The sequence below is a fragment of the Myotis nattereri genome (genome assembly GCF_964212035.1).
Source record: "Myotis nattereri genome assembly, chromosome: 11".
Classification (NCBI taxonomy): Eukaryota; Metazoa; Chordata; class Mammalia; order Chiroptera; family Vespertilionidae; genus Myotis; species Myotis nattereri.
The window spans coordinates 53,715,756-53,732,645 of NC_138086.1; the positions used below are offsets into that span (position 1 = coordinate 53,715,756).

General features: G+C 35.4%; 1 protein-coding gene across 1 annotated transcript in view; it reads right to left on the reverse strand.

Moving 5' to 3' along the window:
- Positions 1–16,890, reverse strand: part of DGKB (diacylglycerol kinase beta) — a 530,693-nt gene that overhangs the window by 396,894 nt on the left and 116,909 nt on the right. The window contains exons 5-6 of the mRNA XM_081101920.1: positions 13,630–13,783; positions 6,389–6,529 (exon numbers count right to left, since the gene is read on the reverse strand). Coding sequence (XP_080958046.1) covers positions 6,389–6,529; positions 13,630–13,783 — 295 coding nt within the window. The remainder of the gene's footprint in view (positions 1–6,388; positions 6,530–13,629; positions 13,784–16,890) is intronic.

Here is a 16,890-nt window from a genome sequence, read left to right on the forward strand (position 1 = left end):
TATGCAAGTACTCTTACTGGAAATCTAATCTTTACTTGTGCTGCAGTGCCAACATTGTCATAATCAATGTATCCCTGTAAGTTTGGGTCAACTTCCAAATTCCCTATTTTGTTCCATTGACTTGTCTATCATTACATCAATATCGCACTGTCTTAGTTACTGAAGCTTTTAAAAAATACCTTGATGTGCAATCAAACATATCCTCTAACTTTGTTCAACTTCAGCTTTGTTTCAGAAATTCAATGCTAATTTTAAACTTTATATCAACTAAAAAAAGACTAAGAATGCCCAAAACAACCTTAAAAGGAGAAAATGAATTTGGAAGATTTACATTACCTGACTTAAGAGTTACTAAAAACCAAGGATAATCAAGAGTGTGAAGTCTAGCTACAGGAGAGATAAATAAAATAATGGGAGAGTCAGTGGAAGAGGATATAGTGGGGATAAATGGTGATTAAAAAAAATTAAATAATGGAAGAAAATAGAGTCCAGCTATAGAACCAAACACATATGGTGAACAAAATACCAAAACAGTTCAATGAGATAAAAAAAAAGGGTGTTTTTTTAAAAAGAAAATAGCAATGGAACAACTAGACAGATATCTGTATATTTAAAAAAGAACCTTACACTTGAAAAAATTGAACTCTAATTTTAACATTAAAGCTAAACTATAAAGCTTCTAGAAAATACCTTCACAACCTTGATCATCCATCATGAACCATCAATGACAAATAAAAATAATAGGTAAATTATTTAAACTTCATGAAAATTAGAACTCTGTTCATCAAAAAAAAAAGGAAAGAAAATAAATAAGCCAGCCACCAACTTGAAAAGTTTACAGAGCACATACGTATACTGACATGAGAAAAGAAGTTGGAAAATAGGGAAATATAGGAAAAATAATAATTCAAGGTTCTGTCATGGAGTTTAAACATCCAAAAATAGTGGTTCCAAAGGACTGAATAAGTAAAATAAAGGAGGAGGTAACTAGCAAAGAAAAGATTAAAGAACAGATGAACAACTTCCAAATCAAATATTTATGGTAAAGGATTGGGGAATTAATTAGCTATACAGAAACTCATTAGATAAGGGAAAAGTCAATTATTAAAACTATGGAAAATAAAAATTGGTTTGATAATCATATAGAGCCTTTCCCTTTTAAAATAATATTGATAAAATTAACACCTACCATCAAATATTATAATATTATTCCTTAGTACTATTTAAAAGTAAATTTAGGCCCAGAGTCAAGTGAATCATTGAACGAATATATCTTATTTTTAAAACTAACATAATAAGGATATAGATTTTTAGGTGCAAAAATGATTTAAGCCCAGTATTAAAATTATTCTATCAACGCGATAGCTTTCAAAGGTGGGCACCTATTACAAAGTTACAAGCTACTTTTTAACCCACTTTTTTTCTATTTTTATGCTCATGTAATTGTACTTTATATAGAAACAATTATGTGCTCACACATGAATTTGGTTTAAAGATCAGAGCAAAGACATATTATGCCATATAAGGGCAATTCTTTAGCTCTAGAATTTTCCTTCTTCCAGGAAAGAAAGCAGGGTTTTATCTAGCTTTTCCTTGAATATCATTTCAGTATACTCTGCTTTTTGTACTTTGCATTGTTATTGATATGAAAATACAAACATCTAATTTGTTATTAAATATTAGAAAGTATGTATTTTTAAAAGGATTTAAACTTGAATTTCTTTAATCCACTTACTTTTTTTTTTTTTTTTTTTTTACCATTTTATATATTTCAAGACCTGTTTTCTAAACCTTAAGGGCAGAGGTGAAAAAATTAGCTGTTTGGAGTATCTGAAGTAATGGAGTAATATCTTTTTTCTACAAGAGAAACAATAATAAAAACAATGAAACAAATCTTTTCAGGATAAAAAGAGCACTTACAACTACGTCAGAAATCATGAGTTTTAGTCGCAACTAGATAAACTGTTGGTACAATGAAAGCCCAGGCTCTAGGCTTTGTTCATTGACACGCTAGAAAAGTTGGCTGCAAGATCATAACAGTCTCCTCAATGTTAAATTTCAGTGATTCTGAGATTAATATACACATAGTGCATATTAACATGCAGGTTAGTCTTCATCATCTGTATATCAATTATTGAATTTCTGGTTATTTTCCTATTAGTTTCTCTTTAGTGATATCTTTTCAGTAAATGTAAGCTAACTTACATTCTAGTTAAGTAATGAATATATATATATTCTAATTAAGTAATGAATATATATATATATATATATATATATATATATATTTATATATCCATATATATAAAAGGCTAATATGCAAAGAGTCCCCTCAGGAGTTCGATCACTTGCTATGACATGCGCTGACCACCAAGGGGAGGCGCGGAATGAAGAAAGGCCCTGGCCTCAGCTAGTAGCCAGGGGAGGGAGACCCCGGCCAGCAGCCAGAAGGCCCCAATCGGTCCTGATTGTCGGCCAGGCCTAGGGACCCTACCCATGCACGAATTTTATGCCCTGGGCCTCTAGTAATGTATAAACACTAACCAAAAATGAATACCATGTATTCAAAAGTTACAGTATAAATGAATTTAGTATTATTTCATGCCTTAAATATTTACATTACCTTTCTCAAGTACCCATTAACTTAGGTACAATTTCATTAAACTATTATTTTCTGAGCACTGATCTGTTGAAACATATGCATGCACATGCAAACATACACATGCAAGTGGTAGGTACTAAGGTGGGAAGTTCCACAAAGTGCAAGGGCACAAAGAAAGAGCACAATAAATCCAATTAGAAAATGGAAAGAGGACTCATGAGATGAGCAAGGCCTAGATCTGATATACATTGGGAATGAACACCCCCAACAAATGCACATTATAAGGTGGAAAAGTTCAGGTTTTGTCTGATGACTGAAAAGTAAGTCCACGTGACTGGGATATCATTTGTGGAAGTGCAGGCAAGTCAAAGCCAAATGCAAGACTAGCAAAGTAGGTTGTGGTCAAATTGTGCAGCCCAATCAGTTTATGGAGCTATAAAAGGACATTTATAAATCCTGAGTCAGAACAGAAAGAGGAAAGACTAGGTCTAGATGCTGACAGATTTTAGGTAACATGAGAGGAAGTTATAAGAATTTAAATATTTTATGTGGGAAGATGATTAAATAGGTGGGTCGTAATAAAACAAAGCTCCGGGTTAACCTTTAACTAAAAGAAATTGATGAACAGAGGAACACTGGAGACCAGTTGAGGTGAATCCAATTTAGATAATGTGACAACTCTGCCACCCCAATATGTGAGCAAATATATTGGGTGCCAGAAACTAAGTATGAAACAATGATTGACATCATGGGTTATGACGTCAGTCTATATGGGAGGGGAGGCCAAAAATCCACAAGTAAATTTAGGAGAAAGTGAAATAGTTTAGGAAAAAAAAATGTGAAGTTACTTTTACTTTACTTCACAAAAAATTATGTAAACTAAAAAGTATGGAGGAATTTATGTGAGCAATTTCATTTAAAGATGATTTTTACTATTGATTTTTTAGAGAAAGAAGGAGAAACATCAACGTGAGAGTGAAACATCAATTGACTGCCCCCTGCACACACTCTACCAGGAATTGAGCTGGAAATCTAGATATTAGCCTTAACTGGGAACAGAACTGGCAACCTTTTGGTGCTGGAGATGATGCCCAACCAAATAAACCACACGGGCTAGGGCAATGTTAGTTCATTTAATCCTTATAGCAAACATGAGAGACATTATTATGATCCAAATTCTTTGGAAAAAGGTTTGGAAAAAGGAGGCATAAAGAGGTTTTTTAAAATGTGTCCAGGTCACAGACAGTAAGTTTTGAATGCATTTAGATTAGGAACATCAAAATCCAAAATAAGCATGCAGCTGCAAAATTATTTTAGGTGCTTCATCATGTCTATGTATGTGATAATTTTAAGTATTTTTTTTCTTTTCTTTTCTCTATCTTACCTTGTGTTTAATAAGTCATAACTATTTGGGGAATAAGTATCTATTAAATTAATAACCATTACATTTCTCTAAAGTCTTCCTGAAATTTTTTTTCAAAATTCTATAACTATAAAAAGAATAAGTGATTATTAGAAAATTATAAATTTGCAATTGTAGAAGGATAAAAATGTATGATACTGCACAGTGCTAAGAAAGTGGGTGAGAAGAATGAATTCTGCTTTAATTGAGGTAGGAAAGGGCCAAGCATTGGTCCTTAAAAACAAATGCAAGCTCCAGGAGATGAAGGACCAGGTTAAGGTCTTCCAAATTAGAGGGAAGTAGAGAAGAGATCTAGAGCATCGGTGTACCTTAATGTGCTTCTGAGGCTGCAATTCTTTAACTTTGAAGGTTCTGACGAAAATCACAATAATAGTGCCAGGCCATACCAACTCTGCCTATGAGTCTGAAAAATGTTTAAGAAAAAAGGCCAATACAACTAAGTCTGGTGTAAACTTAAAAAAGGGGCTGGAAAATACAAAGAACAGAGAGAAGGGGGTGGATAGCACTGAAGAGAGGTAAGTGGAAGGTCAGGTTTGACGTGATTCATCAAGTGTTTTTGAATGATTTGTGGGTCAACTTCTGTCTGTAATTGTGGACAAAGACTGTTGACTCATAGACTCAAATTGAGAACTTAAAAGCATGCCTCAGAGGAATTCTATCTAAGTCTTTTTTTAAAAAAAGACTTCCAGTTGACCTAAAAATAATTAAACTGCAGCACAAAGACCATATTTGGGGAGGCATGATGGTGCCTTTATTCAGTCTCGAAAGTGGGGTTAAATGTCTTTGTATTTTTAAAACCATCATTAACATGGTCCTGATAACACCTGCGCAAACTTTTTCTCTGGCTGTAACTTCAATAGAAACCCACTGAACATTAATATTTATTTTGGAAGAAGAGAGATTTCTATAAGTTCTTAAGAATACAAATAAATCTTGAAATGCAAATGTTAAACATTTAGAAATAAGAAATATTTATTTAAAGAATAATGTTAATATAGCTTATTCATAAGCAGATGTGACTCAAATAATCATATTATAGTAAATTAATTACTAGTAAGAGAAATAACATCAATAACTTACTATTAAATTTAATTAAACATACTGTACTTCTTAATCATAATTCTGAGACATCACAATGTTCTATATTTTATTAGCTTTGGAAATGTCAAAATTAGGATTCATTATCTTCACTCTCATTTCAGTAGCAAAAGTTTTTAATTCCTTTTCATAATATCCAATATAATCAAGTGAATTAGATTATTGAACAAACCACCAGCTCTATATTTAGCAAGGACTTTGGGGACATAATAGATTTACTAAATAAATGATTGCCTAGGCTTAGAGTTAATGTTTAAAAAAATGTGTTCTTGCATTGCAATGAGTAGAATTTGCCACCAGAGAGAGCTCAAACACTATCTTTTATTAGAGAGCAATTATTTCCTTTCAATTAGAGAGAAATCCTCTATCTCAGTGGTTCTCAAGCTTCCTAATGCCACGACCCTTTAATACAGTTCCTCATGTTGTGGTGACCCCAACCATAAAATTTGTTGCTACTTCATAACTGTATTTTTGCTACTGTTATGAATCATAATGTAAATATCTGATATGCAGGATGTATTTTCATTGTTACAAATTGAACATAATTAAAGCACAGTGATTAATCACAAAAACAATATGTAATTATATATGTGTTTTCCGATGGTCTAAGGCGACCCCTGTGAAAGGGTCGTTCGACCCCCAAAGGGGTCGCGACCCACAGGTTGAGAACCGCTGCTCTATCTGCATTACCAGCTACTTTGTAGATAAAATAAACAGTCGCTATTGTTTAATTATCAATAATATACAGAGTCAGCTTCCATGAATGAAGCTCTCATGTATTGCACTTGAGAAATAATTGTTCCTAGCAAAGAAAGCGTTAGGGCTAAAGCTTTTAAGAGAGATTTCTCAGGGAGAAAGCTCTAGCTGCATGTCTGCTGTGAATGACGCCTCATACTGACCAATAGGAAGATCTCTTCATATACTAGGAATAAATGCGGTTTTTTTTCTTTTTCAAAACAACCTCAATAGACACTTTCCAATATCATCTTGGTATCAAAATGAGCAGCATTCATAATAAAAATGTCATTTGATAGATAAACAAGATCAAGAAATACTCGGTAATAAATGAAACTTGATAAATAACCTGACATTGATCAATTATCACTATACTTTGATTTTCAATTAAAGGGATTTTTATTATTCATCAACATCACTGTACTTAAGCAAACTTTATATAACCACAGTCTCTGCAATTTGTAGTTGATCAGTATTTAGCCCCTTTCCCTATACCCCAACGGCGACAAGTAAACTAATGAAGAAACACATACACTCGAGTTTATCCTCAGGTCTTCCTCTTTCCAGGAGAGACAGGTAACAGACAATGTCCTTCAGATGGATTACTTCTGGGGAACACGTGTTTGCAGGTGAAGTGCGAGGAGGGGTGATGGCACCTTTATTCATTCTCAGGCCTGAAAAAAATATGTATTTGTCTTTATATTCTTTTTTTTTAACATAATCATTAGCATCTTTAATCAGATTAGAGAGAAATTACAGGATGTCTTTATATTCTTAAAAATATTTACAGCGCTCTGAAACAAAAAAGCAACCAAGAAGAGATGGAGTTAGAGCATGGACCATGTAGAGAGCTATACATTTCCACGCATAGGGTAACCATTCTCTCTGGAACTCCAGACATATTCTGTGACTGCTGTAAACAATGGAGTTGCTTGGGATTTGGGGACGTAGTGACCATACTAGCTGCCTAGTGGAAGGTTTTAAAGACAGGACCCTATTTTCTAGGGGGAGATGGTGGACAGATTTGAATGTACCAGGAAAAATGTTCCTATTCCATATCTCTGCTTTAGACAGTGACAACTATAAATCATCTCGGAAGATACATAAAATTTGTTATTTGTTTTTAAAAAAAGAAAAAAATGTCGTTCTGTCACAATATGATTTATTATCATCAGGAATCATTCATTCATATAAGTATTTATGGCAAATATTTGTCAGCACCACGAAGAAGGCATCCTTTTTGCCACTGAGGAATCTGCCCATAAGAGAGAAAAGGGACATAAAAATGTGGATAAACCTGACAAATACTCCATTAGAGAGGCAATATCATGACTGTAGTTTGATTTGTAAAGGCCCATACTTAATTTCCAAAACCCATTCACCATGCCTATTTCAAGACCAGTGTGGAGAACTGTAATGCCTGTTCACAATAGATGATGATTGCAGATCACCTAGTTGGTGATCATCAAACTGAAACTCATTCACAATAAATGGTTAGTTCCATCCTACACAGAAGTCTCTGAAACCAGATCACATGTATGGAAGGAAACCTGAAGGTAAACCCCAATTATCCTTTGAGGTACATTTGGCAACATAATAGGTGTTTGGGTGAAATGACTAATGGACTAAAGAGCTACTGTGCTCCTAGTCAACCAGGAGTTATTGGAATAGAGGGAATAATCCCAACCAAAGATAGTTCTACAAGTCAGCCCTCCCTTAGTGCAGGTCCACCTGATCATATCTCTCTATGTTCTATTTCCTTTGATGTGTGACTTTGACTCAATACCTAGCATCTCCTCCAGCCATCTCAAGATGGCCAGAATATAATTTAATGCATAATTAAAACTTATAAATTAGTTTTATCATCTGCAATGCTATTACTAATAAAAGGTACCATTTACTGAGTGATTAATATATAGCAGGAACCATGCTGAGGGCTTTACCATGTATCATCTCACTTAATTCTCACATTAACCCTGTGAGGTTGATTGTATTACTCCCATTTTACAGATTAGAAACAAGTTTACAGTGACTATTTTCCCAGAGTTACATAGCTAGCAAATCCATCCTCTTTTCTACATGAATGGTTTACCGACTATTGTTGGTTCAATACCAATAGTAAGAAGAAGAAGAAAAAATTACATCTTAATCCAGGATGATCCTTTATACACACACACACACTTCATTAATTAGTAGGTTTCACAACTGGCCTAATATTTTCCTTTCTGTATTATCCTATTCTCCTTTCTCCTATTCCATTTCATACTTAAAATTTTATCAAAAGACCCTCTAAGTTGAAGTCATTATCCACTAATGTGCCCCCGACCCACAGTTTGAAAAATACTGCTTTATCTTTCCTTCATTTTCTTTACCAAAGCCTTACTTATGTCAGAAACATATCTATGCTCCACATCAATTCTACTTGTTTATAGTTACTGAAATATATATGTACACTTAATAAATTGATTTTCCTCCCTGACAGAAGTATCGCTGTATACCTAATGCAAACGAACTCAGATATTTTATAAGCCAAAAAAGGCAAAGAATTGAAGACAATATTAAGTTTTAAAAATATTACCTTACTTACTATTTCTAATTGACTAACTAAAACTTCTCCAGCTGCAGGAATAAGCAATTTCAAACTAGTATAAAAGACATTTTGGCGCTGACAGTTGACAGGACCATAACTTCCAGCCTCGGAGAACAGAGTCCTTGAATTATGGTCGGCTAAATCATGACCTAACTCATCCTGCCTGATGAGCTAATCCTCTCTTCTTAGCTTCCCCTCATGGTACTGAAATGATTTAATCAGCCTGATCTAAACCTTTTATACAAAAACTCAGAACAAAACAAGAAAGCATAAAAAGAATATGTGACATTCATTTGAAAGAATGCCAAACTTATACATTTCACTTATGTAGAGCACCTTATGATCATTGGTTTGAACTTATAAAACTAAGGTACATCACATTCCATTATCAGCTTTCATAATACTGAATATAAACAATTAGAGAATGTGAAACATTCAGAAAGAATAATAAAAGCAACCTGAATAATCCAGTCCAATATATTCAAAACAATTTAATAATTAAAGGGGAAATTATGGGGTAATTTTTCCTTTACTGACAGCAATTTTATCATAAATGGGTACTTGAAGTTGTGGGGGTTTTCTCTGGTTATGTAAAGGGTTTTCAGGGTTTCACAATGGAAGACATATTGCAGTAAAATAATTTGTGAATAAATACTACTACTAATAATAATTTGTTACTATAGGAGCATAAGAAATGCACTGGTCAATATTAATAAATGCTAATTAGTTAATAGAAATTCTTTTCTATTTCTACAGCATTTTTATGTAGGTATGTAAGCTATATAGACTATGTAGAATCATTATTATCAACAGTAAAAGTACATCAACATTAATAAATGTATAAATCCATTTTAAGTGCCAGCTGTGTGCTAAGAACCTCCCTACCTCATAGTCACATAACCTTGACTCTGTCCACTCTGTATTTCTCAGGTCTTTGCCCTTTTTAGCATAAGAAGTAGCTTATTATACACAATAGACCTATAAAGCCACCCACAGTAAAAAAAAAATGTACATACAGAAATACATACACAATTTTTAATATCCTCAAGACAGTCCTGATAAGACTAATAGTTTCTTCTCAGCACAACTAATGAAGTGAATCTTTTGGCAAGAACATTCACTAAAGTCATTTGACAAAAGAATTTTCCCAAAGGTTCAAGTACCTCATTTTCTTTGGGCAATTTTCTGTTCTTAATTTGATTAACTTTCTTATGGACAAAAAGAAATTGGTTTTACTTTTCTCCACAAAAGAAGTTCTTGGTGTTGCCATGCTCTGGTTTTATGGCTAAACTCCACTATTGATAATGTAGCTTAACAGCACAAATCCAGTGTCCTTTGCCACCTGGAATGGACAATGAGAGGGGACCAAAGAAAAAGTACCTTTACTTTTGATTATTGGTATTATTCTCAACCCTAAATATCTTCTGGATATAGTACAGTTCTGGGTTGAGTAGGGAATAATTGAGCCTATTTTTTTTTTGTATGACTTAAAAAAAAATGTCATCGGTTGAGAATGAGAAGAAATATTTGAGTAAAACTAAAAAGGTTAGAAAACTTTAACCTAATTGATCTAGCAAAAAATATCATGAATAGATCCATTTTACAACTGATGTTTTTAAAAACTGAAGAGGTGTTAAGGCCATGTTAATGGGGGAGGTAAGAATCAGTAGTGGCAACAATCAGAAAAATTATGAGATTTCCCTCTGGTGATTGTCAAGGTTCAAGTTGTAGGAATTGAAATATGAGATTATCATATTGATTCCTAGTTAAGGGTTTAGAAGCCAATTTTAGAAAAACAAAGGGTCCAAACACTTGAAAAATTCTGTAAAGAGAATAGTTCAAGTGATAGATTTTAGGGATGGCATGGAGATCTGAAGTTGGTCATTGGTGAGGGATGAGGGACCTGGCATTTACAATGAAATAGAAGAGACTATGACCAAGTTGGAAAGTGAGTGCACCAAGAACGCCTTCAAAAATGAAAAGTCCAACATGGGGACAGTGGAAATAATCATCTTATATTTAAATAGGTGATTAAAAGCAGTCACATTGCAATAAGATGTTCCCTAAGAAAATAAATCATTCACTCACAAAATGCCAGATGAATCATTAGGTGTTAAAGTTCAATTAAAACAAAATTGCACACACAACCTCTATACCCATTTGCAATTAAGTAAAGATATGTCGTTATATAATAACTATTTTTTATTTTTACCCTATCTTCTATACTTCATTACTGTTCATTAACCAGAACAACATTGTTTTCCTTTTTTAATTTTTTTCTTTTCATTGAGAAGTCCTTATTGCTCAGTTGACATATAGTCAAGAATAGCTATCATATTCCTGATGGTATTGTGGTAATAAAATGTGGAGAATTCTAAGCAGGGATACACAAAGTAGATTATAGCACCTCTCATCTCAAAAATAATTTGTGATGTCTTTAACCACAAATACATCTTGGGTAGATAACATATTATTGCAAAACAAAGTTCTAGAAATAAAAATATATTTATTTTTCAGTTTTAGATTCAAGGATAACCAGGCCTTGAAAATTTTAATATCTTGTGTTCTTTATTCCCCAGAAAAAAAGTATCAAAGTCTGACAATTATATAGGGTTTAAAACAGTCCCACAAAGAACACTGCACTCTTATGTTTCAAAAGGGCGAGGCCTGCTTTGAAAAGGAACCACCGTTTACTTTATTTTTGCTGCATGAGGGGTACACAGTCTCTCTTTTAATTCCTTTCAAGCAGGTCCTTACAGAATATGTGAATGCCCCAGATGAAGTACCAGCTATTATTCCTTTGTTTCCATTTTGAGACCTGACTTGATTTCTATTCCTTGTAAATTTGTCATCTTCTATGTAGTACTTATTGCATGATTTTTTTTTAAAAGAGGTTTTGAGATTTGAATGTCTGCAACATGACCTCAGTAATTTATGTCCTCTATCCTATCTGACAGTTACTTAGACAGAAAACATTAAACATGTTCCCGCTCCTCCTTTCTCAAAACCAAGGACAGTGTTGCTTCGTGTAAGTTAAATAAGGAAAACGTTATTATTGTACTGTGCCTAAGGTAGGTGAAATCCATATAAAGCAGGGAATGGAGAAATGGGAAGTATTAATTTTGAGATCACAGTAAGCAATTGTCCCATTTTAAAATGTTCAACCTGGAACACGCGTAAGCTCCGGCTCCATACCTTAAGGACAGACGAAATGAACTGATTCATAGAAAAACAGCATTGTGAGTCCTCTCAACTCGTAATAGGAGGGGAATTATTTTAGGGACTAAAAAATATTTGATGGGTAGTTGAAGGTTAGGATATTACATTAATGTTTATATATGTTAAGAGGATCATAATATATCACTTGGAAGGTATATACTTGTTTTTACAGAGCTTGGACCAAAAATGCTCTAGGAAAAATATATTACCTCGTTAACAGAAGGGGACACAGCACAACATAAGGCTTAATAGTGTGGACTCTTTGTCAAGTTGCCCAAGTTTTCGTTATGGCTGAATCACCTATTTCCTAATTATAGGTGTGTGTTTTGTTGTGTTGTTTTTTTGTTGTTTTTTTTTTTTTTTTTATCTGAGTGTCAATTATTAAACGTCTCCTCTTTACTCACATGTCCATATGCTACTCTGTGGTGCTTGGGCTGGAACTCTCTGGGCCAGTGGCTCCCTTGGGATTCCCTGGGCCCCTTTCAGGGGATGTGTGAGGTCAAAACAATTTCAATAGTGATTCTGAGATAGCATTTGCTGTTTTCACTCTCATTCTCTCATGAGGATACTGTGGTATTTCCAAGAGGCTACATAAGATAGATATGACAACAGAGATGCAAGTATGGTTACCGGTATTTAGCTTCCTGCTGGGAAGCCAAATGTTAAAGGCAATATACCCATGGAAAACAATGCCACTTCTCCGTATTTTTAAGTCTTTTTATAGCAATAAGTAATTTTTATTAGCATGTGATGGGCTACCCATAGTTATTTTTAAAGTGTCTCGCCTTTAATGTAGTAACAGCAAAAGATGTCACCCACATAACACAGGTCCTTTGGAGTCCTCAATAATTTTTAAGGACCCAAAAGAGACATAAAATCAAAGAGCGTGAGAAAAGCAGCAGTAGACCGCATTTCTCCATTGCCAGCCAGAAACCAGTTGGGTTCACAGGGCGCACTACAGGGATTAGGAAGCAGGAAGGAGAAGGGGCAGCACTTCCTGTGAGATGGCTCCATCATGTCACTGGTACAGCGTGCGGTTCCAGTAGCCATGGGCTCTAGTCTCTGCTTATTCCCACTCCACCAAAGGCACAGTGAGCTCTCTCTACAGACCTGCACAGACCATCATGACGCTCCTAAGGGGTCTGACACCCAGGGCTCCAGCTCCTCCTTGAACTCCTGAGCCAGCGAGGACATATCCTCTCCACAGAAGTGCATCCCAGCTCAGAGGGCCTTTCTTCCAGCTCCTAGGATGTGATTACTCCAACCTCGGGGCAGCGTGTGGTTCTCCCACTGCCTCACCCCAGTGTTTCTCTTTGCTTTCTCAACCCTTCAACATTGTTTGGCCAGTTTCCTACTTCACATTCTCTAAGTTACACAGTGAGATTTGGTTTTCCCGACTGGATGGAGAATGAGATAATTAGCAAATGGTATTATTGTATTAGACATCTTTAAAAAGCTATACATAATGAAAGAATTAATCATCTCTATGGTGACAAAAATTTAAGTAAGTATCTAAGAGAAAAATCAACTCCTCTGAAATTATAAATGTAACATTGTAAAAATATACTGGTAATTTGCACACTTTTATATTAATATTATTCTTTCTATACAACTGGCTTGTGGCTTCATTTATGTGTAAAACATTTAAAAGAGAACTTTTCCACATTCGATGAAAGTATCTCTTAAAATTACTACCTAGACATACACTGTTACAACATTGAATGATAAGTGATGGATAATGATAAAGTATATTTTCTCTAATGGTCAGTTATTATCATTTTGGAAACATTTTAAATATTGTGCATAATATCAGCATGAGAGTATAAACACTACAATGAAGGTAATTTTTAAGCAAATCATCTCTTCTGTTATAGAGAACTTTGATACTCATTTTTCTCTTCAATTTTTATTGTTTTTTTTTTTTTTTACTGTATATACATTTTTCAAGTAAAGAATTACACTTACCACCTGAAAGGAGAGCAGGCTTACTTTTGACCATGGGGCTGGCATGAGGAAACCTGTTGCTAAATGACATGAAAAGGTGTGCTGTGAAGTCATCGGGAAGCTCAGCCTCCAGGAATGTCTTCATAAATAGCTTGAAACCTTCAAAATCTATTGTCTGAAAAAAATTAAATATATATTTTCACTCAGCCAATGTCAAGATTTTATGCTTTGTTCAAGATCATTAATAATAGAAATGACCTTATTTCAGAACTATGTCGGGCAGTCCTGGCTAACATGGGGATTAAGCGGATATGTCTTACCTGCAGCAGTGTAGCAGGAAAAGGGGGAGCTGTCCAGCAGACATATTCACAGTTTCTGTATGACCTTAAAAATTGACTTTGAATCTTAGTTTCCTGCTCTGTAAATTGGGATTAATAGTCCCAGTTCCACAGAGCTGTTGCAATGATTAAATCAGGTGGCCACATAAGTGAACGTGCCAATGCAGATTCATGAGTACTTTAAAGGAATGTCTCATCTCCTAGTCATGCCTTTAATGGCGAATATTGTTTTCAACAATTAGAAAAAGTGGTTAACGTTATAATTGCACCCTAACACCAAAACCACTAGATACAAAATTCCAAAGAGAAATTCTAAAACTCCCTCTGCAGACTTTCAAAGTAACCTATTTCAAGGTCCTTGCCCACCCTTACTCACTGCAGGGCTATCAAAAAGTACACATTTTTTAGAGACAATCATTACTGCATTGAGAGGCTCTGGGTCCACTTCGGGAAACAGTGATGGAATCCACCTTCCACGATCAAATTAATAAGAGAACTTTACAGGAACTACCCAGAGAGCTGGCTTTCTCCAAGCAGAGGGCAGTGGGCCAAGGTCTGACTCCTGCCTGGGAAATTGAGGGCAAAGGCAAGTAAATGGTACACTATTAGGCTCAGCCAACAATCCCGTGACTGCGGGCACAGGGATGAATAACTGTCTCCTCTGAAAGAGCGGTAGCCAACATGGAACAGAAGAGCAGTGAAGCTGTGCTGGGTCCTGTCCAGTCGGCCATTTGGAAAGACGAGGAGACCTACAAAGAACCTGGACTCAAGCCATGTCTATCAGATCAAGAGAGTGCAAGGACTGTATTTTTTCATGACTCAGTTTAATGTGACTGAAATGAATCTAAGAATAGGGGCAAAAATAAAATTTGGCAGACTGATGCTCATAATTTTACTCCAAATCCTGGAAGATGAGAATAAAAGTAATTCCTTAAACTGATATTTTGGACAGAAAAAAAGGCTATTTTCCCCATATAATAATATTAAGGTAAGGTCATAGAGAATGGCCAATTTTATTATTATACTAGAGGCCCAGTGCACAAAATTTGTGCATGAGGGGTGGAGGGAATGTGTTTCTCAGCCCAGCCTGCACCCACCCCAATATGGGACCCCTTGAGGGATGTCCAACTACCCTCTCACAATCCAGGACTGCTGGCTCCCTACCACTTGCCTGCCTGATTGCCCCTAACTGCTTCTGCCTGCCAGCCTGATCACCCTCTAACTGTTCTCCTGCCAGCCTGATTGCCCCTAACTGCCCTCCCCTAACTGCACTCCCCTACGGGCCTGGTTGCCCCTAACTGCCCTCCCCTGCAGGCCTGGTTGTCCCCAACTGCCCTCCCCTGCAGGCCTGGTCGTCCCCAACTGCCTTCCCCTGATGGCCTGGTTGCCCCCAACTGCCCTCTCTTGCTGGCCTGGTTGCCCCTAACTGCCCTCCCCTGCAGGCCTAATCGCCCCTAACTGCCCTCCCCTGCCAGCCATCTTTGACCACATGGGGGCAGCCATCTTGTGTGTTGGAGTGATGGTCAATTTGCATATTACATCTTTATTATATAGGGTTCATTTGAATAAGTCTAAAATGGAATATGGCATGCAGGGATATCATTAGAGGAAGGTAATTTTTTGTTGATTAGATCATGTGCAAATGTAGTATATATACTATGTATGTTTTTGTCCCTAATATAATCTCAAACCAGTAAAAAACAAAAAAACAAACAAACAAAAAAAAACAAAGTCCAAAACTTCACTTTGTTTACTAATGGTTCTAAGACATTAATGTGAACTTGTAGTTTAGTTTAGTCTATTTTGCTTATTCAATCTCAAAAGGGCACTTCAGACATGTATATTTGCGGCAGTAAAAAGACTTGATTTTTCTCCATTTTTAATAAATCACCCCTACCACAAATTTGTGTAAATTCCACTAGTAGACTGACCACATAACTAAAAACTATGAATCATATAGCATGCTCAAGTAACAGAAGGATTTTTTAAAAAGCAATCTGCCATAATGAATGAGGCCAACATTTTAACATACACAGATGAAGCCAATGGCCAGACCACTGTGTATAAATACATTCTCTTGGGTGGGGGCCCCTATTTCTACTAACAGGGATTCTGAGAGGTGGCCTATGGAAAGAGAATTAATCCACTTCCCATTGGATGAGAGGCAACCCTCACCATGTATGAAGACATACGGAAAACCAAGAGTTCATTTTATTGCAAAATTAAAGGAAGTTTGTGTGAGCAACATATCCCTAGGCATGGTGGTTAGCAGTAACGATGTTTACAGTTGCTCTTCCTTCTGCATCCTAAGCCTTTTGTGGCCAGTAATGTGTTGAAGTCAGACTACCTGTATCAGCTCTGATGATGGTGGGTCATGGACGGCGCCTCTCATAGTAAGCAAAACATTACTTCTCAGGCCTTTTATTTTTTCAGGTATTAGGAAAGCTTTCTGAACTCTCTCAAGTGTTGCAGCTCCGCCTTGCTCAGCGAGCAAAAAATAGCTCCTTAATTTTATTCTCTGACAGCTATGAGCCTTAATTTTCTGCATATAATATCAACCATTCAAGGTTGTTGCCTAAATGTAATAAATCAATATAAATTCATGTAAAGGGTATGTATTCACCCTAGGGCACATGGTATGTAAAAAAAATTAAATAAAAAAAATAAAAGGAAGCATTGGTTTATAGTAAGATGGATTTTTTTATTGTCTTAATTTGCCCTCCTCTTTATTTTTCAAAAAAAGAAACTGGAAAATTTACTATATCTATCTTCCCACATCACACCTGCAAGTATTTATATCTTAGACATTTTACCGAAACTATTCCATATCAGATAGTGTTGGCAAATTACTGCTTTCACAAAGCAATCATTTAAAAACAGATTATCGTACTTTAAAAAGTAAAAGCCTATTACAGACATAATAATGGAACATACATTTCCTCAT